This window comes from Scardinius erythrophthalmus (assembly GCF_964197995.2).
Source record: "Scardinius erythrophthalmus genome assembly, chromosome: 14".
NCBI classification, from domain to species: Eukaryota; Metazoa; Chordata; class Actinopteri; order Cypriniformes; family Leuciscidae; genus Scardinius; species Scardinius erythrophthalmus.
In genome coordinates, this window is record NC_138234.1 from 3,012,555 (window position 1) to 3,038,143 (window position 25,589).

Here is a 25,589-nt window from a genome sequence, read left to right on the forward strand (position 1 = left end):
GGACCACTTGTTAAAAGGGCGTTGTGTTTCATTTATTTGGCTAGGCTACTGTCATCTGTCAATAATAGAAAAAAAAAGAATGAACGAATTAATTAAAACGAATTGAATTAATAAATAAATAACAATATTGACGCGCATGATTTCGGTCTCATTATTGCAACATCTCTTTCTAATAACTGCATTAATAGCATAAAGCCTATGAATGTAATTTGATACTTATGACTGATCATGTCCAAACGCGCGTTCAGTCTGTGTTCAATGTCGGTGTTTAAAATCTGCTGCGATGAAAACAGTCAGAGAATGTGTCAGCTAGTCGTGTGTCCCAGCATTAGTCTGCTATCAGTGGCTCAAACCTCCGTTACTAACTCTAAAATGACGTTTTGGAATTAGCAACGGAGGCATGGGATTAGATGCGTAAGAAATTAGTCCTACATACAAGAGCGTTTTAATGACAACAACTTTACAAACGTCTTGAAATACATAATCTGAACAATGTTTCGAGGTGTGGTAACTGTAGTATAAGCGGAATAATTGACGACAGGCCGTTGAATTATTAGAAAAATAATGCACACCCGAGGTGGTAACCCAGCTAGAAATTTTTTGTTCTAAAAATGTTCTAAGAACATTAGCATGTATTGTTCTATAAATGTTTTCAGCGGCTAGTTTTAGTTTTGTTCTCAGAATGTTCTTTTAAAAGTTTGGAGAACATTCTTTAAAAACATTATTAAAATGTTTAGTAGTAACATTCTTTTAACATTATTCTCTAACGTTCTTAGAAAGTTTTCAGCGGCTAGTTTTAGTTTTGTTCCCAGAATGTTCTTTTAAAAGTTTGGAGAACATTCTTTAAAAACATTATTAAAATGTTTAGTAGTAACATTCTTTTAACATTATTATCTAACGTTCTTAGAAAGTTTTCAGCGGCTAGTTTTAGTTTTGTTCCCAGAATGTTCTTTTAAAAGTTTGGAGAACATTCTTTAAAAACATTATTAAAATGTTTAGTAGTAACATTCTTTTAACATTATTCTCTAACGTTCTTAGAAAGTTTTCAGCGGCTAGTTTTAGTTTTGTTCCCAGAATGTTCTTTTAAAAGTTTGGAGAACATTCTTTAAAAACATTATTAAAATGTTTAGTAGTAACATTCTTTTAACATTATTATCTAACGTTCTTAGAAAGTTTTCAGCGGCTAGTTTTAGTTTTGTTCCCAGAATGTTCTTTTAAAAGTTTGGAGAACATTCTTTAAAAACATTATTAAAATGTTTAGTAGTAACATTCTTTTAACATTATTCTCTAATTTTCTCAGAACGTTTTCAGCGGGTAGTTTTATTTGTGTTCCCAGAATGTTTTTTTAAATGTTCAGAGAACATTTTCTAAAAACATTATTAAAATGTTTAGTAGTAACATTTTTATAACATTATTCTCTGACGTTCTTATAATGTTTTTAGCGTGTAGTTTTATTTTTGTTCCCAGAATGTTCTTATAAATGTTCGGATAACATTTTTTTAAAAACATTATTAAAATGTTTAGTAATAACGTTCTTATAACATTATTCTCTAATGTTCATAGAACGTTTTCAGCGGGTAGTTTTATTTTTGTTCCCAGAATGTTTTTTTAAATGTTTAGAGAACATTTTCTAAAAACATTATTAAAATGTTTAGTAATAACATTCTAATAACATTATTCTCTAACGTTCTTATAATGTTGTAAGCGGATAGTTTTATTTTTGTTCCCAGAATGTTCTTTTAAATGTTCGGATAACATTATTTAAAAACATTATTAAAATGTTTAGGTGTACCATTCTTACAACATTATTCTCTAACGTTCTTAGAAAGTTTTCAGGGGGTGTTTTTATTTTTGTTCCCAGAATGTTCTTTTAAAAGTTCAGATAACATTTTTTTTTACAACATTATAAAAATGTTTAATAATAATATTGTTAGAACATTATTTCTCCTAAAAGGTAGGATAACATTCTCTAAGAACATGTTCTCTAAAAATGTTTTGTGATGATGACCTTCTATAAATGTTTAATCATAACATTTTTAGAACATTATCCCTTTATTCTTATAAAGTTTTTAGCAGGAAGTTTTATTTTTATTCTTAGAACGTTCTTCTAAAAGTTAGGATAACATTCTCTAAAAATACTCTTAAAAATACTACTTAACATTCTTATAAATTTTTTAGTGGGAAGTTTTATTTTTGTTCCCAAAATGTTCTCTTAAACATAAAAAATGCTTAGCTATAACATTGTTAAAACATACAATTTTATTAATCTCTAAAATAAAACAAAAATCTAACAGGTTTATGAATGGCATTCACATAAATTATTAGAAGTTCTGCGTACAGTAGATGCCCAACATTAAATGAAGAACTCAGTAAAGTCCAATGTGCAATCACACGTCTTGACTGCTGTTTGCTCAGAGCGCTCATCATCAGTCTTTGGTTGTCTTGGTTCTTGTAGAAAAAGAATAAAGTCATCTGCATTAATAGGTGTTCTACTGTTCTTCTCTTCTTCTTTTTCAGCTGCTATCCCAGTTAGCAGAATTGAGCTCCATTCTCTGTGTGCATGGTAGAGTTTTTCCTCATAGCCTATAAAAGAAGATCATGCAACAGTGTAAACAAAAATAATACAAATACATATTACACATTAAGATCACAAGCAATATTGACTTTGAAAACTTTCAAAATTAGCCAGCCTAATTATTAATCAGAAATTAATTAGATTAGTTTATTTAAAAGTATAAATATGATACCTTATGAGTATCTATTTTGTTTCTGTAATTTAAAACATATACTTAATCCATTATATACATGTTAAAGGGATACTCCACTTTTTTTGGAAATAGGCTCATTTTATAACTCCCCCAGAGTTAAACAGTTGAGTTTTACCGTTTTCTAATCCATTCAGCCGAGTTTCTGATATTTGGAAGAATGTCAGTAACCAGACAGTTTCTGGTCTCATTGACTTCCATAGTATATATTTTTTCCTACTATGGAAGTCAATGAGACCAGAAACTGTCTGGTTACTGACATTCTTCCAAATATCAGAAACTCGGCTGAATGGATTAGAAAACGGTAAAACTCAACTGTTTAACTCTGGGGGAGTTGTAAAATGAGCCTATTTCCAAAAAAAGTGGAGTATCCCTTTAATAACACAACTAGAGGCTAAATTATTTTAACAAACTACAAACTTGGCTTGAGAAGTGTGAACCTCGAACTCAGGTAGCCTTGAGCACAGCTGCAGCATGTCACAGCACTGCCCACGATGCTTTTGCTCTGATGTAACAGCTCATTTTCATCAGTTATATTGTCTATGGATTGTTACATTTCTTACAGATTTCTGCTTGTTTTAAATCAGATACAGATAAAGTAGTACTGCATTTGAGATAGAACAATTTCTAGTGTGATTTAATCATACCTGTGAATCGTCTCTTTGCTATTAGCTAAGCTGAAAGTTTTAGTTACTTCAAAAGCAGAAAGAAAAATATGCTATAACTTCTGTTTCTTATTGAGAAATCACAGGACAGTGTTGACACTAACTTTTTGTGCTCCAGTAGGTTTCTGTGTGCGCACAATCTGCATGTTAAATGTGAGCTACTGTCTGTGCATATGAAAGCTTGTTTCCGCCATGGAATACAATTTTTAAAAAAGGTAATTGCGAATCACAATTCAAACTTTTTTTTCTCAGAAGTGCGAGATATAAACTCGCAATTGGCCGTTTGAAAGTCAGAATCACAGGATAAATTAGTAAAACCTGAGAAAAAAAAAAGCAATTCTGGCTTATTTTTTTTTGCTGTCATTTCTATATGAGAACATTAATGCACTTCATCAATACAGCTGCTCTGAGAGTCACTTCAGCAGCATTTTAGCTTCATTTGAGAAAAACTATCATCATATCATAAAACACAGAGAAACTCAAAGGTCTACACGGCAATCCGTCAAATAAAAGTTTGGTTTAACCTTTGAAGAACGTTTTGCTTAAATCATTACATTTTAAATAATTGGTTATAGCAATTTAATTAAACCATTCAAATGGAATCAAGAAAACAAAAAAAAATTTACTTTTGGGAGATGCGAGAGCAAAGTAGTCCAGTGATAATTAACAGGCAGCCATGGTTAATGCAATTTGCAAAGACCCGCCCCCTTTAGTTACTGTTGCTATGTCCAACAAGCCATGGCGCTCTCACGCCACACATCATGTTGTCACGCAATGAAAAATAAATACATTGCGGATCACAGAAAAAACGCTGAAACGTTTAAACGCAGAGACAAGACAGAGCAGGTTACTTTTGATATGAAAGTTGAAACAAAGTCTCAACGTTTAATTTGTGTAATTTTTTTAGAAAAAAATATTTTTGGTAAAATAAAAATGTAAAAAATACCTGTCAATCAAACTCCCTCGAAGGGTGAATTCTGAGGGGAGTAAAAAAGACAGCTCACAATTCTGATATTTTCTTGCAATTGTGTGTTCTTGCCTCACAATTCTGAGAGAATAAAAAAAACTGTAATTTTACTGATAGAAACAGATAGTAAAAAAGTGGACTTCAAAGATTTCTTATTCTGTAGCTCCCTGTGGGATTTTTTTGACAAGTCCATAATGCATCCATCCATGATAAAAGTACTCCACACGGCTCTGGCAGGTTAATAAAGGCGAAAGGTGAAGCAAAGTGATGCGTTTGTGTAAGAAACATATCCATATTTTATATTTTAGGGCTGGGAATCGATAAAAAAAAGTAACTGATTATTTACACAATTTGCTGTAATTAAATGCAATTAATTGCATTTCCCCCAAGCTTGTAATCATCAATATTTAAACTTAGAATAACCTAATTAAACAACAAAAAGGAAAAAAAGGAACAGAAAATAGCCCTGTATTAAAATAATATTAAACATCAATATATCAATATATTATTATTTTCAATAATCAATCAACATAATAAATTTAACAATTTATTATTATAATTTTTTTTTCTAATTATCAAAATAAAACATAGTCCTACAAAGCTATTATTACAAGAGCATGTGATCAGAGCAGGTAATTTTACCATTGTTGTCAGCATGACTATACCAGCTCAGTAGGGCTATTTCACAGAAGTCTACTACTGAGAAATTTCACGTTATTTGACTTTGCTTTTCCAGTGCATGATCGGTACATGATTGGAGCGTTTGGGCCGTTAACGACAGAGCAGAACGCGCAGCGCAAACACGGAGCAGAACATTGAGCAAAGAGCTCAATGTTTGCTCAGTGTTGTGTGTGTGTGTCAGTGCGCCGACACACACACACGGAATGGAGAGCGCGGAGCGGAAAAGACCCGGTCATGAAAGCTGCGCGAGAATAAAACCTGATCGCCAAACACGGGGGGGGCGGGACGGCATATTTTGCAGCCTTTTCCGCAACAGGAAGTCATTAAAATGAGGCAAAAAAAGTGCTGCGTTAATTGCATTTTTTTTGTAAACTCGTTAAGCATCTCAAATTAATCGCGAAGATTAACGTGTTAATTCCCCCAGCCCTACCATATTTATAATTTTATCGACTTAAATAACTAGCTTCCAGCAGACAGCCATATGCAAGTCAAATTACGCCCAAAGAGTTAGTCAACGCATCGACGCATATGCGCCTGTAAGGCTACGCATCGCTACGCTTCAGCCGCCATATGCGTCTATGAGTAGAAAAATGTGTCCTCCCAGTTTTTGATACGCGACGCACCGTTGTATGCAATACTATGCGTTGTTGGTGGGGGCAAAACTGCAAGTTGCTTGCGTCCGACGTGTTGACTATAAAAGGCTCTTGTCGGTGCATGACATAGGAGTAGCATAAGCTTTGACGGCTCTCGCGGTTCAAACAAACAGGGCTAGGCAATAAATTCAAGCTCCTCCCACATTTCTCTTTATATGATTCTCTTTAATGATAATTTTTCTAAAAATCTCTGTGGAAAGAAAGTCAGATATAAATCTGGGACAGATATAAATCTGGCACGAGGGAGAAAAAAAGAGATCATTTTTATTTTGGAGTGCATTGTGCGTTTAAAATTGACTACGGTTTTATAAAATGCAGTGGATACTTACTAGTGATGGACTTGTTTCTCTGTTGGTGCCTGTTCTGCTCCGTAAACATTGGTCCAATGCTTGATCTTAAGAAAATGTAAAAAGTGTGTTAATGTGTGTTAACAGACTATTGATCTGGGTGACATAGGACCATTTTTTATGTTTTCCTTAAATGTTAGGCTATATAAATCTGGAGAACCCTTATACATTAACCATGGTTTTGCTACACTAACTAAATGGTAATAAATTATTGTAATCAATCCACCATAAAAATATTGTTTCTACACTTTACTATAATAAAAACCATGGTTAATTTAGCAAAGGACCCTGGGAACATGTCCTAAAAAGAACAGCTCATCCAAAAAATAGACTCTCTATCGTTATTTACCGGTACTCTATGTTGTTCCAAAACTGTATGAATTTATTTTGTATAACCTTAATTAAGATATCTTGAGAAATGACTTCACTGTTTTTTTTTTTTTTTTCATAAAATGGGTTCCAATGTTGTTTAATTCCCAACATTCTTGTGTTTCAGAGAAGTAAGTCATACAGGTTTGAAAATAATTTCATTTTGAAAGGACATTTATGTTATGTATAAAGACACAATGTTCTCAGTTCCCTCATTGTAAAGCTCCTATGCTGCGGTTTATTTTATTTTATTTTTTTCAAAATGTTGCAAGTAAAATGTTCTAATTGTGTTAACTTGTCACATTAGAAGAACGTTTTATGAAGAACATTCAACATCTCATCTCTCAATGATATCCTCAAAACATTTCCCTAACATGACAGAGAGAATGTTCTTCTTTTGTTATCATGAAACATTGGGACAATGTTATATTGAGATCATTGTACAACTTTAACTTTAGCAACATTCCCAAAATATGCTCAAAATGTTGCAAGTAGAATGTTCTTCTTTTGTTATCATGAAACATTGGGACAATGTTAATGTGTGTTAACAGACTATTGATCTGGGTGACATAGGACCATTTTTTATGTTTTCTTAAGCAGACCTGCAAACTCCTCAGAGTAAAAAAGGTGACAGTGTCGCGCGGGGGTGGGGCACATACAAATGCAAATGACATTTCTGAGTGCTTTTTTAAACAGAAATTTCATGTTTAATCCCATGCAACAAGAGATTAACACGTTTGCCAAATTGCTTTATGTTACACTTACTCTCGCATCAGCTGTTGTGTAAACAGTAGGGGTGTAACTGTTCACAAAATTCACGGTTCGATATTATACACTTGTGTCACGGTTCGGTTTGGTACATTTTTGATACAGCAAAAAGAAAGAAATACCAGAGAAATTTCCTGGATTTAATTTTTTTTTAATCTTTTTTTTTTATTAAAACTAACATCATAAAGTATGACTTTTTTTTACTTTGAGCAATTCTGGAGCTATAATTGACTCTTCTTAGGAGCATATAAAACAAAACAGCTCCTTGGAAAAAATATTGTAGTAGTTATAAACAAAGGTTTATTTTAGTTCAGAATGATTAACATTTGAGGCAATTGTATTCATAACATTGTCAAAATAAAACCGACGTAATGTTACTTGAAGGCATTGTAGCCTACTATTCCTGCCAAACTTACATGGTTGCAGTGAGTGTTACTACGGTAAATCCATGGTGAATGTTGCTGATCTGTGGACGCTGGATAGTTCATTCATGCCACAATGTTTATTCCTGGTTTCCACGTCAGTGCTGTTTGATCCGTTAATAACGGAGAAATCTGAATGTTTCTCACTAGATCTCGCAGCTGGGAGTCGCAGCGATGTTATTACTTCTGTGGCGAATTCAAACGCTTTCTTTACTGGATCTCTTATCAGCGCTGTGTAGTAACAGTGTCGCTTGATCAAGATCGGCTCGCGCTGCTTTGGTCCAAACTGATAAACGGTCCGTCAACCACGAGCAGTTTCGTTCCGCTTGCATTACGTTTGCCATTTGATGTTGGACAATGTTGTGGTCGCGCCGGCGGATTATGAGCGCGCCCACCACGCGCAACGTGCCTGCATTTGAAATAACGAAATTTCAAATATATTTTGAAATTTCAAAATACCCCCCCAAACAAAAACTCTCCGGTTCTACGCGATTCACGTAAATGACCCAATTGACCAAGAAAACGGCGATTGTCGCCGAAAAGCGACAAGTTTGCAGGTATGCTTAAGTGTTAGGCTATATAAATCTGGAGAACCCTTATACATTAACCATGGTTTTGCTACACTAACTAAATGGCAATAAATTATTGTAATCAATCCACCATAAAAACATTGTTTCTACACTTTACTATAATAAAAAACATGGTTAATTTAGCAAAGGACCCTGGGAACATGTCCTAAAAAGAACAGCTCATCCAAAAAAGTTCTCTCGTTATTTACCAGTACTCCATGTTGTTTTAAAACTGTATGAATTTATTTTGTACAACCTTAATTAAGATATCTTGAGAAATGACTTCGCTGTTTTGTTTTTTTCCATAAAATGGGTTCCAATGTTGTTTTATTCCCAACATTCTTGTGTTTCACAGAAGTCATACAGGTTTGAAAATAATTTCATTTTGAAAGGACATTTATGTTTGGGTCAGCTAGGCCCATAAAAACTCATATCAAGAAGACAGGTACAATTTTGACTGGAGGGTTTGGACCAGTGTGCCTTTGAGCAGAGTTTACATGTTCTGCCTCTATTTCACGTGTATTTTACTATGACAATACTCACCGCAACTGAAGATCATGTGGCTGGATAATTTATTCCCAAAATTCCTGGATAATGGGAAACACACACATACAGCAATATTATTAGCTATTTGTATTTACTTACTAAAAGAGACATAAAAAGCTTGCAAATTTTTACTCACCAGCTCAAAAACATATTATGATGATGACTCATCATTTTGACGGTAACGTTAGGCCGATATCCCGCGGTCATTCAAAAGCCTAATTTTCATAGTGTGGTTCGAGTTCCTCTCTGTATAAAGACACAATGTTCTCAGTTCACTCATTGTAAAGCTCAGACTATGCTGAGGTTTATTTTTATTTATTTTTATCAAAAACTAACTTAGCTGACAATATTTAGCCTAACGTTACACATGCAGCCTGAAACATTGACATACTATCGATATTGCTCTAGTCGCATTTAAAATTAGCATCTCAATTTAGCACACTATATTTTGATGTAGCAGAATGTATTTTTATATAAAATAAAGTTATTTACCTTCCGCAGATTGCAATATGTCCGTTACACGTACGTTGTTAAAATTCGTTGTCCATTTACATCCCGCAACTCGCTCAAAATAAAAATGTAACAGTACGATGCAAAATAATCCATGTTTTAAACAATGTAAAAGCCACAGAACCGAAGGAGGCTAGTACTGAAGATACCGAGCAGCAGCAGCAGCGCACACACACACTCTCACTCTAACAGACGAATATTCAAACTTCAAACTTGACCAGTAAAAGGCGCGCATAGCTGCTATTGGCCAGATTCCTGGATGACAGTCTGAATAGCCAATCATGCTCAAAACAACTCGAAGAGACAGCCAATAATGTGGTAACATTGCAATTACAGGAAAAGATTACATGTTTTAAAAGAAAGAATATGAAAAAAATGTGCACGGCTATTTATTTAGTTGTATTTGTAAGCTGGCTGTTATATTTAATCAATTGGTTAAATGGTGTCTTCATTGCAGTGCATGATAAAAAAAAAAAAAAAACTTACAATAACATATAAATAATAATAATAAATTACACAAATAATATATACCATGTATAACAACATATATTTACCACTGCTCTGCCAAACAGCAGTTTAAAAGAGCAAACATATTATATATTAAACAGAGCAAACATTGCATATGTAGGCTATTCATATACAATTCTGTATACCTACCTACATGAAAAACTAATGGATTGGTATCATGGTAACATTAGAGTTACATTCATGTGACCCATAATTATCCTTTTGCACTTTAACAAAATATTGACCTATCCTTTAGAAACACTCTTATGCCTAATAATGTCAACTTGCTTTTCACCCTGTGTGGCACAGTTACACAACCTGTTGGTTTAGGGTAAATCCTCTGTCCAACACAACACTTTGGTAACATTGGCATAATTCTATACAAGTTGCAACATATACCCCGGGTTTCACAGGCAAGGTTTAAGCCTGTGGACCCGGACTAAAATGCACGTTTGAGCTGTTTTACCTGAAAGCAACTTGCACTGACATTATCTTAAAATATGTCAGTGCCATTGTTTTGTCTCAAGATGCACACCAGTAATGTTTCTTTTTCTTTTTTCTAAGGCACATTTTTAAAAGCTAATTAAATGCACTAAGGCCTAATCCTGGCTTAATCTAAAATCTGTGAAACCGGGTCTGGGTTAGAAATTAAGGGTTAAGGTTAACCCTAACCCTAACCCTTGTCTACAGACTTTTATTTAACAGCATGGATACTCCAAGGTGTTGACTGCAGTGGTTAGGCCTTTAGCGTTGATACAGGACGAATAGCTTCTTACTGTGACAGTCTGTAATGTATTTTAGCAAAGAGTGTTTGTATGGATTGTCCCTAATTAAGCTAGAGCTATCGGTGCATTCAAGTCATGTCATAAAGATCGTATTTACAAGTTGAACGCCACCACAATGATGAGAATATGAGTAGGAAGCTCAGGATTTTCTTTAACCCCGATCTTGAAGAGTTAGGGGTGTGTCAGTGGGAAACATTGTGGGATACCACTATACTTAGGTATTTAGCAGTGACAATGAAGTAAGCTAATGCCTGCACAAAATATGATAGAATTAATATGTAACAGTATAATATGTGATGATAAAGTTTACAGTGGCTTCATTAATTTAAAACATTAAACAAAATTGTAAAACCTCATGAATACAAACTTCCCAGGAGGACTTAAATGCACCATATGTTCCATCGTGAACCCTGTTGGCCTGCTGTCTGACCAGCAAGCTCAATTTAACAATAATTGTGTAGTTTGATTGCTAAATGTTACATTTAAAATGTTCTAGTTTTGTTAACACGTCACATTACAAGATTTTTTTTTAAAAACACTCATCATCTCAGGTCTCAGTGATATACTCAAAACATTTTACGAACGTTGATTTGATAATGTTCCTCCTCTGTTATTATGGAACATTGTGCCAATGTTTTACTGAGAACATTATATAATCTGTTATCTCAACAACATCCTCAAAACATCCTTAAAATGTTGCAATTAAAATGTTCTAATTGTGTTAACACATAACATTACAAGAACGTTTTATAAAGAACATTCAACATCTCATCTCTCAATGATATCCTCAAAACATTTTCCTAATGTGACAGAGAGAATGTTCTTCTTTTGTTATGACAAAACATTGGGACAATGTTATATTGAGATCATTGTACAAACTTTAACTTTAACAACATTCCCAAAATATGCTCAAAATGTTGCAAGTAAAATGTTCTAATTGTGTTAACTCATCAAATTAGAAGAACGTTTTATAAAGAACATTCAACATCTCATCTCTCAATGATATCCTCAAAACATTTTCCTAACGTGACAGAGAGAACGTTCTTCTTTTGTTATGACAAAACATTAAGACAATGTTATATTGAGATCATTGTACAAACTTTAACTTTAGCAACATTCCCAAAATATGCTCAAAATGTTGCAAGTAAAATGTTCTAATTGTGTTAACTCGTCACATTAGAAGAACATTTTATAAAGAACAATAAACATCTCATCTCTCAATGATATCCTCAAAACATTCTACAAATGTGACAGAGAGAACGTTCTTCTTTTGTTATGACAAAACATTAAGACAACGTTATTTTGAGATCATTGTACAAACTTTAACTTAAACAACATTCCCAAAATATGCTCAAAATGTTGCAAGTAAAATGTTCTAATTGTGTTAACTCGTCACATTAGAAGAACGTTTTATAAAGAACAATAAACATCTCATCTCTCAATGATATCCTCAAAACATTTTCCTAACGTGACAGAGAGAACGTTCTTCTTTTGTTATGACAAAACATTAAGACAACGTTATTTTGAGATCATTGTACAAACTTTAACTTTAACAACATTCCCAAAATATGCTCAAAATGTTGCAAGTAGAATGTTCTTCTTTTGTTATCATGAAACATTGGGACAATGTTATTTTAAGATCATTGTCCAAACTTTAACTTTAACAACATTCCCAAAATATGCTCAAAATGTTGCAAATAAAATGTTATAATTTTGTTAACTCGTCACATTAGAAGAACGTTTTATAAAGAACAATAAACATCTCATCTCTCAATGATATCCTCAAAACATTTTCCTAACGTGACAGAGAGAACGTTCTTCTTTTGTTATGACAAAACATTAAGACAACGTTATATTGAGATCATTGTACAAACTTTAACTTTAATAACATTCCCAAAATATCCTCAAAATGTTGCAAGTAGAATGTTCTTCTTTTGTTATCATGAAACATTGGGACAATGTTATTTTAAGATCATTGTCCAAACTTTAACTTTAACAACATTCCCAAAATATGCTCAAAATGTTGCAAGTAAAATGTTCTAATTGTGTTAACTCGTCACATTAGAAGAACGTTTTATAAAGAACATTCAACATCTCATCTCTCAATGATATCCTCAAAATATTCTACAAATGTGACAGAGAGAATGTTCTTCTTTTGTTATGACAAAACATTAAGACAACGTTATTTTGAGATCATTGTACAAACTTTAACTTTAGCAACATTCCCAAAATATGCTCAAAATGTTGCAAGTAAAATGTTCTAATTGTGTTAACTCGTCACATTAGAAGAACGTTTTATAAAGAACATTCAACCTCTCATCTCTCAATGATATCCTCAAAACATTTTCCTAATGTGACAGAGAGAATGTTCCTCTTTTGTTTTTATGAAACATTGGGACAATGTTATATTGAGATCATTGTACAAACTTTAACTTTAACAACATTCCCAAAATATTCTCAAAATGTTGCAAATAAAATGTTATAATTTTGTTAACTCGTCACATTAAAATAACGTTTTATAAAGAACATTCAACCTCTCATCTCTCAATGATATCCTCAAAACATTTTCCTAACGTGACAGAGAGAATGTTCCTCTTTTGTTTTTATGAAACATTGGGACAATGTTATTTTAAGATCATTGTACAAACTTTAACTTTAACAACATTCCCAAAATATGCTCAAAATGTTGCAGGTAAAATGTTCTAATTGTGTTAACTCGTCACATTAGAAGAACGTTTTATAAAGAACAATAAACATCTCATCTCTCAATGATATCCTCAAAACATTTTCCTAACGTGACAGAGAGAACGTTCTTCTTTTGTTATGACAAAACATTAAGACAACGTTATTTTGAGATCATTGTACAAACTTTAACTTTAGCAACATTCCCAAAATATTCTCAAAATGTTGCAAATAAAATGTTATAATTTTGTTAACTTGTCACATTAAAAGAACGTTTTATAAAGAACAATAAACATCTCATCTCTCAATGATATCCTCAAAACGTTTTCCTAACGTGACAGAGAGAACGTTCTTCTTTTGTTATAATGAAACATAGGGACAATGATATTTTGAGATCATAGTACAACTTGTTATTTCAGAAACATTCCCAAAACATCTTTTGAATGTTGCAGTTAAAATGTTATATCTTAGTTTTCATATAACGTTATAGGAACATTTTTTAAAATGAGAAAACATCCTTAAAATGTTCGGTAAACATTACATTCAAATGTTTTCTTTAGAACATTAACCAAACTTGTAGGGAATGTTAGCGAAAGTTCTGAGAACGTTCCCTGCTAGCTGGGAATGCGGTCACGACGCGAAGCGGAGTATAATTATGTATAAGTATAAGTATAATTATTCCTTACTTACACTCATAGGCGTAATTTGCGGGTGGGGCGGGTGGGACATGTCCCCACCACTTTTTGCTAAGGTCGATATTTTCCCCACCACTTTTGAAACATCTCACGGCACGAATGTACCAATACAAATAAACAAAACATCTCCAGTTAACTAGCAGAGCATTCATTTAGTTCGTTTGTAAGAGACGATCTAGCGCTGAAATGTGTTGTTTTTGAAATCAAGTGATCAAAGTGCGCGTTGCCGCTGCGATCGCTACATCCGTCGAAGGACTGTTCCAATGTCGAGGATCCTCGGAATTTCAACCAAGGACTGACGCCGTTTCTCAATGTCAAGGATACTTCCTTGGCAGGACTGGTCCTTCCAAGTCACTTCCTTCAGAGGCTAGGCGAGGCTCCTCTTTAGCATTTGGAGAACATGTAAATGGAACAGGCTAGCAAGTGCACGTCATTACATCAGTGAAAATGAAAAACAGAGCGTTGCTATGGACGCAGTTCTGTTCACTCGGGCAGTTGTGGTCGTTTTTAAATCAATAAACTCCTTTTTAATCATATTGATTATTTGACTGTCAAGTGTGTTTAAACAGTGCGGATAAATTTGACCCATAACATAATGGATGTAATTATTTTTTAAAACAAATGTTTGGAAACGTAAATATAAACATTACATTTGAAAGCATACCTTCGGGCCAACTTTCACGTCATAGTTCACATGCGGGCCGGGCCTCGGGCATTTTTTGTGATTTTTAGACTTTAATTTAAAACAAATATGAGAAGTTGACGTCGACGATAGAAAAACAAACATAGAAGGACATTTCATAACCTCATAACTTTCATAATCTCATAATTACACTGACATATGACTGACATGACAGTCTCACACACGCACGCACACAGAAGGTTTCCCGTCAGCGCGACCTACGATTCACCTCATGTGCAAATAATGGAGAATATTACGAGAAAAATCACAGATGGCCAACTTAAAACGGTAAAAAACACCAGAGGAAAGGCAAACTTCTGGGCTGTTTTTCAAATCGTGACAACCTTAAATGATGAGCCAACTGGTTATGCACAATGTACAATTTGCGAGGCTGTGCTAAGCTACGATAGTAAGAAGACGGGATCATCTCTTTTACAAAGACATTTTGAGCGTGGTGGATGTATCGGTAGCGGACCAACCAGCAGCAGCAAACAGATGAGTGTGAGTGATTTCCTTGCCAAACCAACTCCTTCTAGGGTGAAATCACAGATAAATGCGTGAATTTCTGTTGTATGGACATTCGGTCATTTGAAACGGTAGCAGGGAATGGTTTCATCCAGTTAGCGCAAGAGCTAATAAATGTAGGCGCAGCCCATGGACATCTGTCAACAACAAGTTTACTCCGTGTCCCCACCACAATCTCCCGAAAGTGCAAAGAACTGGCGACTGCTGAGAGAGGGGACGTGGCTGAAGAAATCAAGGGGGTCATGTCGTTGATAAATGTGGGCATGACAACTGACATGTGGACGAATGATCACTGTAAAATAAGCTACATGTCAATCACATGTCACTGTCACACCACAATATGACATGAAGAGTAGGGTACTCACCACAACAAGCTTCCCAAACGAGGCCAAAACAGCAGACAATATCCGAAAAGAGTTGCAGCAGCAATTAGTCTCAGTCCGTGGATTTGATGCCTCGTGATGAATTCTGTTGTCTGGGTAACCGATCAGGGCGCTAATTATGGTGCCGCTCTTCGCCCATACCGGCGCCTGGACTGTCAAGTCCACCTGTACAACACTGTCCTCCGGCATGCCTTGAACCCAGATGAGCTTTCAGAAACGGTCCCAGAAGTAGCAGAGACCCTGCAGGCCACCGAGGCTTTAGTCCGATATATAAAGCAGTCAGGTCTGACAAGCCGGTTGTCAAAAACACAGATGGCAGATTCAGCACCGTATTTCTCACCCTGGAGTCAATTGAGTCAGTCTACGCAGAGTTACAGGAGATACTTCAGAGCCGAGGTGAGAGCCAGCGACTACACGATGTGTCCCCTGATGTGCTGGCTTTCCTGGTGCAATTTCTGCGCCCGTTCTATGACGCACAAAGGGAGTTGGAGGGGGATAAATACCTAACACTGAACCTGGCTTCACAAGCTATGTGTTTTCCGGGACTGATGTGTGTGTGTTTGCCAGGCCTGGGCCGTGGAGACCGGGAAGTATCAGGAAGGCGTGGACGAGCCGGATCCGGCTAAATGGAAAGCTCAGCTGAGATGTGCTCTGAACAAGAGCTGCGAGTTCAACCTCATCTACGACGGGACCAAAGAGGTTCCCATGAACCCGCTGAAGATCTACGACGTGTGTGATATTCCACAGACCATCAGTAACCCAGGTAACACACACACACACACACTGAGTCAACAAACACACACTTTTCAGGTATACATATTCATGCAATTTCATATTTCATAAATCCTAATCTATTTCCCTAATAAACCTGGCATTGTAAATTATGAATATTGACACATTTCCTCTTTTGTGGAGGAAAATTGCATAAATATGAATATTAATTCTTAGGAACACTTTGAAATCACCCTATTATCCTACCAGCAATAAAATGTAACACTAATGAATCATTTTGTAACATTTAACATATTTAATATTCTATTAATTCTCAGGTATATGATATTTTGTATAATATGAGCTGTTGTTGGTTTGAATTAAGTAAAACAAGTAACAGGTTATTTAATTATTCAGATTAAACATTTCTATTATTATGTAATTATCTGAATTGGTTAATTAGAAGTATTTGTCTTAAAGGTTGAAATGCACAAAATTTTTAATGGTTAGAAAAATATGCCCTAAAAAGTGTGAAATACTTAACGAAACGTTACTCTCTAAAATAAAAAACATAACTTTATTCTCGATTTCTTTAAAATATTATTTCTTTATTCTTGATTCTTTTGAAATATTATGACTTTATTCTTGATTCTTTTGAAATATTATGACTTTATTCTTGATTCTTTAAAAAATATGAAATGACTTTATTCCTGATTTAAAAAAAAAAAATTATATTACTTTATTCTTGTTTGTTTTTAAATTACTATTCTTGATTCTTTAAAAAACATTAAATGACTACATTCTTATTTGTATTAATATTATGACTTTATTCTTGATTTTTATAAATGTTATGACTTTATTCCTGATTTAATACATTTAAATATTTCATTTAATTAATTTAATTAAATATTAATTAATATAAAAGAAATATTATGAATGATTTTTATTTATCACATGAGATTTGCACATTGATTTCTGAATTAAACATGCACATGATGAGGTCATGTGACTATGATGCAGCATTACACTCTCTATTTATAAAAGTAAGTATGCAGTGTGCAAGTGAACTCTGTGTGTCTCAGGTTCAGTGACCACGTATGAGACAGACGGCGATGAAGACGACGTTCCCGACACTCCTGAGCCTCCTCCACCATATCCACCTCACGGTACTGGGAGAAAACCGGGATAAACCGGTCTTAAACTCTTTGCACAGCATATGGTTTAAAGGGGTCATCGGATGCAAAATGCACTTTTATATGGTGTTTGCATGTAAATGTGTCTTTGCAGTGTGTGGACGCAACCACCATACAATGAGAATTCACTCCTTTTCCCCTTTTTTTATCCTCAAAAAGCCTAAACACTCTCAATAATCAAGCCGTTTGGATTTTCTGAGCAATATGATGTCATATTGCCCATGCTCCGCCCACGACCACTGACGGACTTTCCCGTATTAGCATATTTCCCGTATTAGCATATTTCCGCCCTCAGACATTTGTACAGTGTCCCCCAAGGCATCACTTTAGTGTAAAGCAGCTGCTCATTATCATTTAAAGAGACATGCACCTCATTATCATTTAAAGAGACATGCACCTCATTATCATTTAAAAAGACATGCACCTCATTATCATTTAAAGAGACATGCACCTCATTATCATTTAAAGAGACATGCACCTCATTATCATTTAAAGAGACATGCACCTCATTATCATTTAAAGAGACATGCACCTCATTATCATTTAAAGAGACATGCACCTCATTATCATTTAAAGAGACATGCACCTCATTATCATTTAAAGAGACATGCACCTCATTATCATTTAAAGAGACATGCACCTCATTATCATTTAAAGAGACATGCACCTCATTATCATTTAAAGAGACATGCACCTCATTATCATTTAAAGAGACATGCACCTCATTATCATTTAAAGAGACATGCACCTCATTATCATTTAAAAAGACATGCACCTCATTATCATTTAAAGAGACATGCACCGAAACGGGTCGCTGTGAACAGAGCTGTTTTTGAGGAGGTAAAAGGGTGTTGTTTTACACAACCATTGAGGAATTTTAACCAAAGTATGTTACAAACTTTACATGAGCACCCTAAAGAATCATACCAACTTGTGGAAAATGGGCATCCGATGACCCCTTTAAAGGTGCTGTATGTAACTTTTTCACTCTACCGTATGTCTGCATATATTGAGGAAACCATACTAAAACAATAGGAAACGATAGGAAGTTCACATACTCGTTTCTCTTAAAAAACACTTCTTCTGCCAGTTATATTACTCTGAAATGTGTGTTTCCAGGCTGGAATGTTTGTTATTGTTTTGGTCTGTGATACTGCATGTTGCCAATTTTCACTGTACATTGCGCTCGTTCCTGTTGCTTGTGCTAAAACTAGCAACCCATGTGAGTGTCAAGTCTGAGGAGGCGGGAGAAACGTCGATCTCCGATATGTTGAATTGGACTGCAGTACCTATTTCCACCACTAGTTGTCATTCTTACAGACTGCACCTTTAACTGTTGCTGTATTTAATGCGGTGTATGTTGTGTTGTGTTTGACTGTGATGTGTCCGTGCGCAGGCGTGAGTCCGGTCTGGACTCCTCCCGGATCCGTGTCCCCGATGGCGCCGGCCAGCTGCCCTCCCCCCCCTCCCCCCGCCGAGGTGTGGCCGAAGAAGGAGCCGCTGGACGTGGAGATGCAGCCGGAGATCCCGGCGCCCTCGGCCTTCGACGGCATGTTCGCCACCCCGGAGACCTGGATCAGCTCTCTGCCCAGTAAGTACACACACACACACACACACACACACACACACACACACACACACACTCACTCACTCACTCCAGACGCCCTCTGCCTTCGACGGCATGTTCACCACCCCGGAGACCTGGGTCAGCTCTCTGCCCAGTAACTACACACACACACACACACACACACACGTTGTAACGCACGCTCGCGCACACACACTCAGAAGTTACCCACACAGATGTTACACTAACACGTTACACGTTCACACACTCACACACACGTTGCACTCTCACACACGTTGCGCTCTCACATTCCCACACACACGTTACACTAACACCGTTACACTCTCTCTCTCTCTCTCTCTCTCTCTCTCTCTCTCTCTCTCTCTCTCACACACACACACATTACACAAACATGTTACACTCTCTCACACACATACACAGATGTTACACCCACATACGTGTTACACTCTCATACAAAATCACACACGTTGTAACGCACACACCTAACGCACACACGCACGTCACACGCACTCGTTATACTCTCACACGTTATACTCTCACACGTTACACTCTCACGTTACACTAACACGTAACACACGTTACACACAAACAAACACACACACACACACACACAAACACACACACACACACACACACACACAAACGCACATTACACAAACACGTTACACACACACACACATATTACACAAACGCGTTACACCCACACACACGTTACACCCACACACACACTTTGTAACTCACACGTAACCCGTTTCAGCTTTATTTCTATCAACAGAAGTGTTTTAGCTGTAGTCAACGACAATAACCCTGACCCTAAAATCACACCCATAATGCACTCTGTGTGTGTTTCACAGTGACGGATCTGGAGGTGCAGTTTTATTACCGCGGTAAGGAAGTGTGTCCGCCGGTGATCGTGAGCAACCCTCAGGGCTGCCGGCTCTTCTACGGGGACCTGGGGCCGATCGTGAACCAGGAGGAGCTGTTCGGGCCGGTGAGCCTGGAGCAGGTGCGCTTCCCCCCCACCGAACACATCACCAACGACAAGCAGAGGGTGTTCACCAGCCGGCTGCTGGACGTGATGGACCGCGGCCTCATCCTGGAGGTCCAGGGGCACGACATCTACGCCATCCGCCTGTGCCAGTGTAAAGTGTACTGGTCCGGCCCCTGCGCGCCCAATCCTAACGCTCCCAACCTCAACGAGCGGCAGCACAAGGTCAAGCTCTTCTGCCTGGAGTCCTTCCTCAGCGGTGAGACGCACTCCTGAAGACGCTGCAGTTTTGGCCACGATTTGGCCGTCTGAGGCAAATTTAGCAAATTCAATTCACGTTTATTTGTATAGCGCTTTCCAATACACATCATTTCAAAGCAGCTTTACAGAAAGTGCACGAGTCCATATTACAGTTTAGTAGGGCTGGGTATTGACACAAATTTCACAATTCGATTCGATTTCGATTCAATATTGATTATTTTGGATATCAGGGACAATACATGGCAAATTTTCTCAAGGAGAACAAATCTCTTCACTAGTGCAGCAAACTATGGGAGTCAGTTAGCCTAGCCTTCATTAGCCTACTATAATATTGAAGGTAAAAATGAACTGATTTGTATACAAACACTTAAGTTACACTTTTATTTATTTTTATAATAATAAAGTTATATGAAATTATATAAATTATTTATATGGTGGCTGTCATAAAAAACTTTCCAAATTTATTCAAACATGCAGTAAATATTGAAGAACATTAAAAATTATAATGAATATGTAATATGGTGCATATATTTAAAGGGACAATGTGTAACTTTTTAGGTATTTTATTATCTAAAATCAATATTTTTATTCATAAATATGTCCTCAATGGTGTACAAATACCTCTGCCAATGATCTGACTTATCCTCGTAAACGAAGAATTTATTATCTTTATATACATGGGATGGGTAGGTCCACGGAGGCTTCCATGTAGTTCCGCCATCTTGAAAAACTATAATAGCAGAGGGACAAAAAGTACTAGGCCAACGCGTTTCCACAACGCGTTTTCGTTCAGAGCCCGCGTCACGTGACTGAAACCAGCAGAAACGGAGCAGAGCAGTGAGAGGCGCTTTTGTCACTGCCCCGGCAAGTTTAAAAGGCTGCACTGCACGGTTAAGTCACAGGATAACGAGTCCTCTTCGTCGAAAAAGTCCACAATAAGACCGTAAAATGAAACGTGACCGGAGATTACAAAAACAAGGGTTATTATAATGTCGGGATATACAGGATAAAGCTTTCAAAAGAGACGCTGAAGTTGCCTGCTTTCTTCTCGACAGGTAAGTCAATGTTAAGGTCTTAATTACAGGCTTTTTTTTATTTTTATTTTTTTTATTAGCCTATATAGACCAGCGTTTCCCAGCGGGGTGACACGGCACCCCGGGGTGCTTCTGGCGAGAGCAGGGGTGCTGTGTAAAAAAAACAATTTTTATCAATTTTTAAAAAACAATATCTCGGATCGTCGGAAGTCTCTAATAACAACAAATAATGCGCACAAACTTATAATAAAAATGCAAATCATAAGTTTTCGGCGTTGAATTGCGGAGGTTGCGTTTGCGTGTGATTTTATTCCCGTGCCTTATTCCCAGTGCGTCCACATAAAGCTGCCTATTTTTCATTGATGCGCTTACAGTCAAATACACACGAAAACATTGTCACAACGTCCGTCTTGCCGCGTATTCACATAAACACATCGGTTATGTCCGTGCTGCTGTCAACGCAATGCGTGCGATTAATGTTTTTCAGTTTAACACGTTAAAAATATTTAACGCAGTTAAAGCAGCATTTTTTTCCTGTCATCCTTTGGCTAGCGTTACATTATATAATCACGTTCTTCTTCATGCAAATGCTTCTAACCATGCAAGCGAGAAAATACAAAAGAGAATGCGCTGTCTGTGATGCTGACACGACGCGCGCCAGACTCGACTTCTCTTTCGCTTTGAGTATCCTCATCAGAGCAGTCTTAAATTAGTTAAATAAAGTCTTAAATGAACGTTAAGAGTTGTGAGAAAATGGGACGCGTGTGGGATCCACATGTGACAGTGCAGCAGTGACATCAGAATCAAATAACACTTCATTCATAAAAATATGCCATTAAACAATTATTTGAAATATACTGTCTTTATGATGTTTCTACATTAATTTGGAGATTTACTGTGAAATTATTAGGCTACCTAAAATATAGTAAAAACAAGCTATCTTGTGCAATTATAACAAAATTATCCCAATAATTATCACATTATCCCAATTATTATCCCAATAATTATCCCATACACTGAGTGAGCAAACATTTAGGTGAGATTTGCAATGGTAATTGAGCAATGTTTATATATGAATAAAAAGCCTTAATTGAATATGTCATTATTTAAAGTGATCTCTTCAGAAGAAAGTAATGATTTCCTAGATTTTAAATGGATGGACAAAAAAAATAAGAAAATAATAGATAAAAATATCTATATGACAGTAGGCCTATAAGTTCTTCCCTGTGGTATTGAAAAATGATACATTTATTATTTATTTATTTATTTATTACTCAAGTCATACATAAATGTTTCATTCATTCATTCATTCATTCATTCATTCGTAACATGCATGAACGAAGAAAAAAAAATGGAACAGGAAGAAGAAAATCTTATGGTACCTGTCATTTATTTGTGCACATCAAAAATTAAATACCCCCCCCCCCCCAGCACATTTCAAGGTATAGTATCAAAGTAGTATCGTGACAACACTAGTGTAGGGTGCCACACATTTTTTTTAGGTTGGGAAACACTGATATAGACAGTAGAACATAGTTAAAAGTTAAACAGGCTCTTTGATGAATAGCAGCTATTGAGTAAAGTAGAGAAGGCCCTATAAACAAGGTTGTAAGTTTTGTTTGTTCAAAACTGTAACATTCGTTTGTTCGTTGTGTCAAGTTGTAGTTTGTTTGAAATAACAAACCAGTTCACCCGAAGGGAAACTCGATGAAGTGCTATTAGAGGACATCCTGTCATAGCTTTTTGGTACATAATGGCTACCGTAGATGCAACACACATTTGAAAATGCGAGGCGCTAGAGAGCACTATTCATTTGATTGCAAAATACAATTTCACCACTAGATGGGAGAAAATCCTACTTAGTGTCCCTTTAACAAACTGCTCCTCTCTAGAGCATTGGTTCCCAACCTGGGGTCCGCGCCCCCCTTAGGGGGGCGCCAGAGTTCACGGGGGGGCGCGGGAGCGGATATGCTTTGAGGAGAATTTCAAGTGCAATTTCGTTCTTTCAAATGTATAGGAGCGTTGAGCGTGGCAAGCGCGCTCATAATGTAAGAGACGCTGGCGCGACCACAACATTGCCCAACATCAAATGGCAAACGTAATGCAAGCGGAACGAAACGGCTCGTTATTGTGTGGTTGAAGGACCGTTTATCAGTTTGGACCAGTGTAGCGCGAGCCGATCGTGATCATGCGACGCTGTTACTACACGCTGCTAATAAGAGATCCAGTAAATAAAGCATTTCAAATCGCCACTGAAGTAATAACATCGCTGCGAGATCTAGTGAGAAACATTCACATTTCTCCGTTATTAACGGATCAAACAGCGCTGACGTGGAAACCTGGAAGAAACATTGTGCCATGATTGAACTATCCAGTGTCATCAGCAACATTCACCATGGATTTACTGTAGTAACACTAACTGCAACCATGGAAGTTTGACAGGAATAGGCTATAATGCCTTCAAGTAACATTACATCGGTTTTATTTTTACATTATGAATACAATTGCTGCCCTCAAATGTTAATCTGAAATAAAATAAACCTTTGTTTATAACTACTACAATAGGCTATTACATTTAATTTTTTCCAAGGAGCTGTTTTGTTTTATATGCTCATAAGAAGAGTGAATTATAGCTCTAGAATTGCTCAAAGTAAAAAAAAATAAATAAAAAAACAAAAAAAAACTTTATGATGTTAGTTTTAATAATAAAAAAAATGAATAAAAAAAAATGAAAACAATGAAATTTCTCTGGCATTTTTTTCCTTTTGCTGTTTCAAAAACGTACCGAACCGAACTGTGACACGTGTATCATATCGAACCGAACCGTGAATTTTGTGAACCATTACACCCCTAATATCCTAATATATATATATATATATATATATATATATATATATATATATATATATATATATATATGGGTGGGGGGGGGGTGGGGGGGGGTCACGGATTGTTAAATATGTACATAGGAAAAAGGAAGGGAACCACTGCTCTAGAGTTAATATTTCTCGCTGACTAACGAGTTTATGGTCACTGGATATGGTTTTGAGGTAAATGTGACATCGTTTACTGACGTCTTTCCACGGTTGATGGAGCGACTCCATGTCACATGATACGGACTTCGATAAGTTGTACTCTATCTTTTAACACACTTTCAGAAGCTCATTCATGTTTATTTCGCGCTGTAACTGGTGTTATTAAGGCAGAAGAGAAGATCATGTGCTTCTCTTGAGTGATCTCACGCCACAGCGACACAACGCCATTTATGTTTTTGAGTTTCGTAAGAAAATGGACGTAATTTGAAATCTGAGACTTTGTTTCATATCAACAGTAACAAAGCACGAAGATTATTGCAATTTATTGGATGGGATTCGCAATACAATGTTCAATTCATTCATCAGCTGAAAACAGGATGACTAATCGATTCTTCAGTTGATATCGGTTCGTAAAAATGAGAATTGATTAAAATCGAGAAATCTATATTTTTTACCCAGCCCTACAGTTTACTGTGATCTGTTATCAGATGAAACTCTCTGAGTTATGTATTTCAGAAATGTACATATACAAAATCACAGTTAGCTAAAAATCTTTTCATTTAAACAATGTAATATTGTAATGCAGAAACAATGAGCTCATTGAAGTAATGAATACTTGTTTAACAAATGATCGACATTTAGAAAACAAATCCTAAAATAATCCTCTGATCTTAGCTTAAAATCTGAAGTGTTTGATCGTTCTTTTTTCCCTGTATTTACTTCCTCTGGGGTCTGAAACGCAACAAACTCTTGTAAGAACAATGGGTCGTACATTAATATTAATATTAGCTCAAATGATCTATAGGGAATTTTAATAATTAATCATGAATATTATTAATATTTTGTATGTTACAGTTACATTAATTTATCGCAGCTGAACTAGATTGATATATGAACGATTACCATAACGGGTTATGGTTCGTCATTAATACATCAATTGTTCTTATTTCAGCTCGAAGTTATGGGATAACTTTAATGGAATTAATTTAGTTATCAAACAATCTGTTTGTCCAGCGAACAGATTGTACGTAAGATTAAATTAACTCTCAAGGAAAATTATCCTTCTTACAAACACGAGAAAGAGTATCTTTTCCAGGCCTTGAAAAGACACTCTCGGTGTTTGTAGACTAAAATTAGGTTACTTAAATCGTAGCCTACCAAGATAAAGCATATAGCTAAGATCGAACATTTCAGGGACTAAGTAACATGGGCAATTAAATCAGAGTCAGTCAATGGCATATGGAATTTAATAATTGGACCA

General features: G+C 36.0%; 1 protein-coding gene and 1 long non-coding RNA gene across 2 annotated transcripts; one reads left to right on the forward strand and one right to left on the reverse strand.

The window, feature by feature from the left end:
* Window positions 1–2,423: 2,423 nt before the first annotated feature.
* LOC308701559 lies at window positions 2,424–8,954 on the reverse strand. Its single transcript, XR_014031473.1, has 4 exons — window positions 8,889–8,954; window positions 8,750–8,793; window positions 6,061–6,125; window positions 2,424–2,583 (listed from the first exon to the last, which is right to left on the reverse strand). It is a non-coding gene; the product is annotated as an uncharacterized lncRNA (long non-coding RNA).
* Window positions 8,955–15,599: 6,645 nt separating this feature from the next.
* On the forward strand, window positions 15,600–20,274 carry LOC308701595 (interferon regulatory factor 6-like; the record flags this gene model as incomplete). Its single annotated transcript, XM_081383950.1, has 5 exons — window positions 15,600–15,917; window positions 16,089–16,284; window positions 17,315–17,398; window positions 18,822–19,016; window positions 19,865–20,274. The coding sequence occupies 5 exons, from the start codon at window positions 15,600–15,602 to the stop codon at window positions 20,272–20,274; spliced, it is 1,203 nt and encodes a 400-aa protein (XP_081240076.1).
* Between the last annotated feature and the right edge of the window lie 5,315 nt (window positions 20,275–25,589).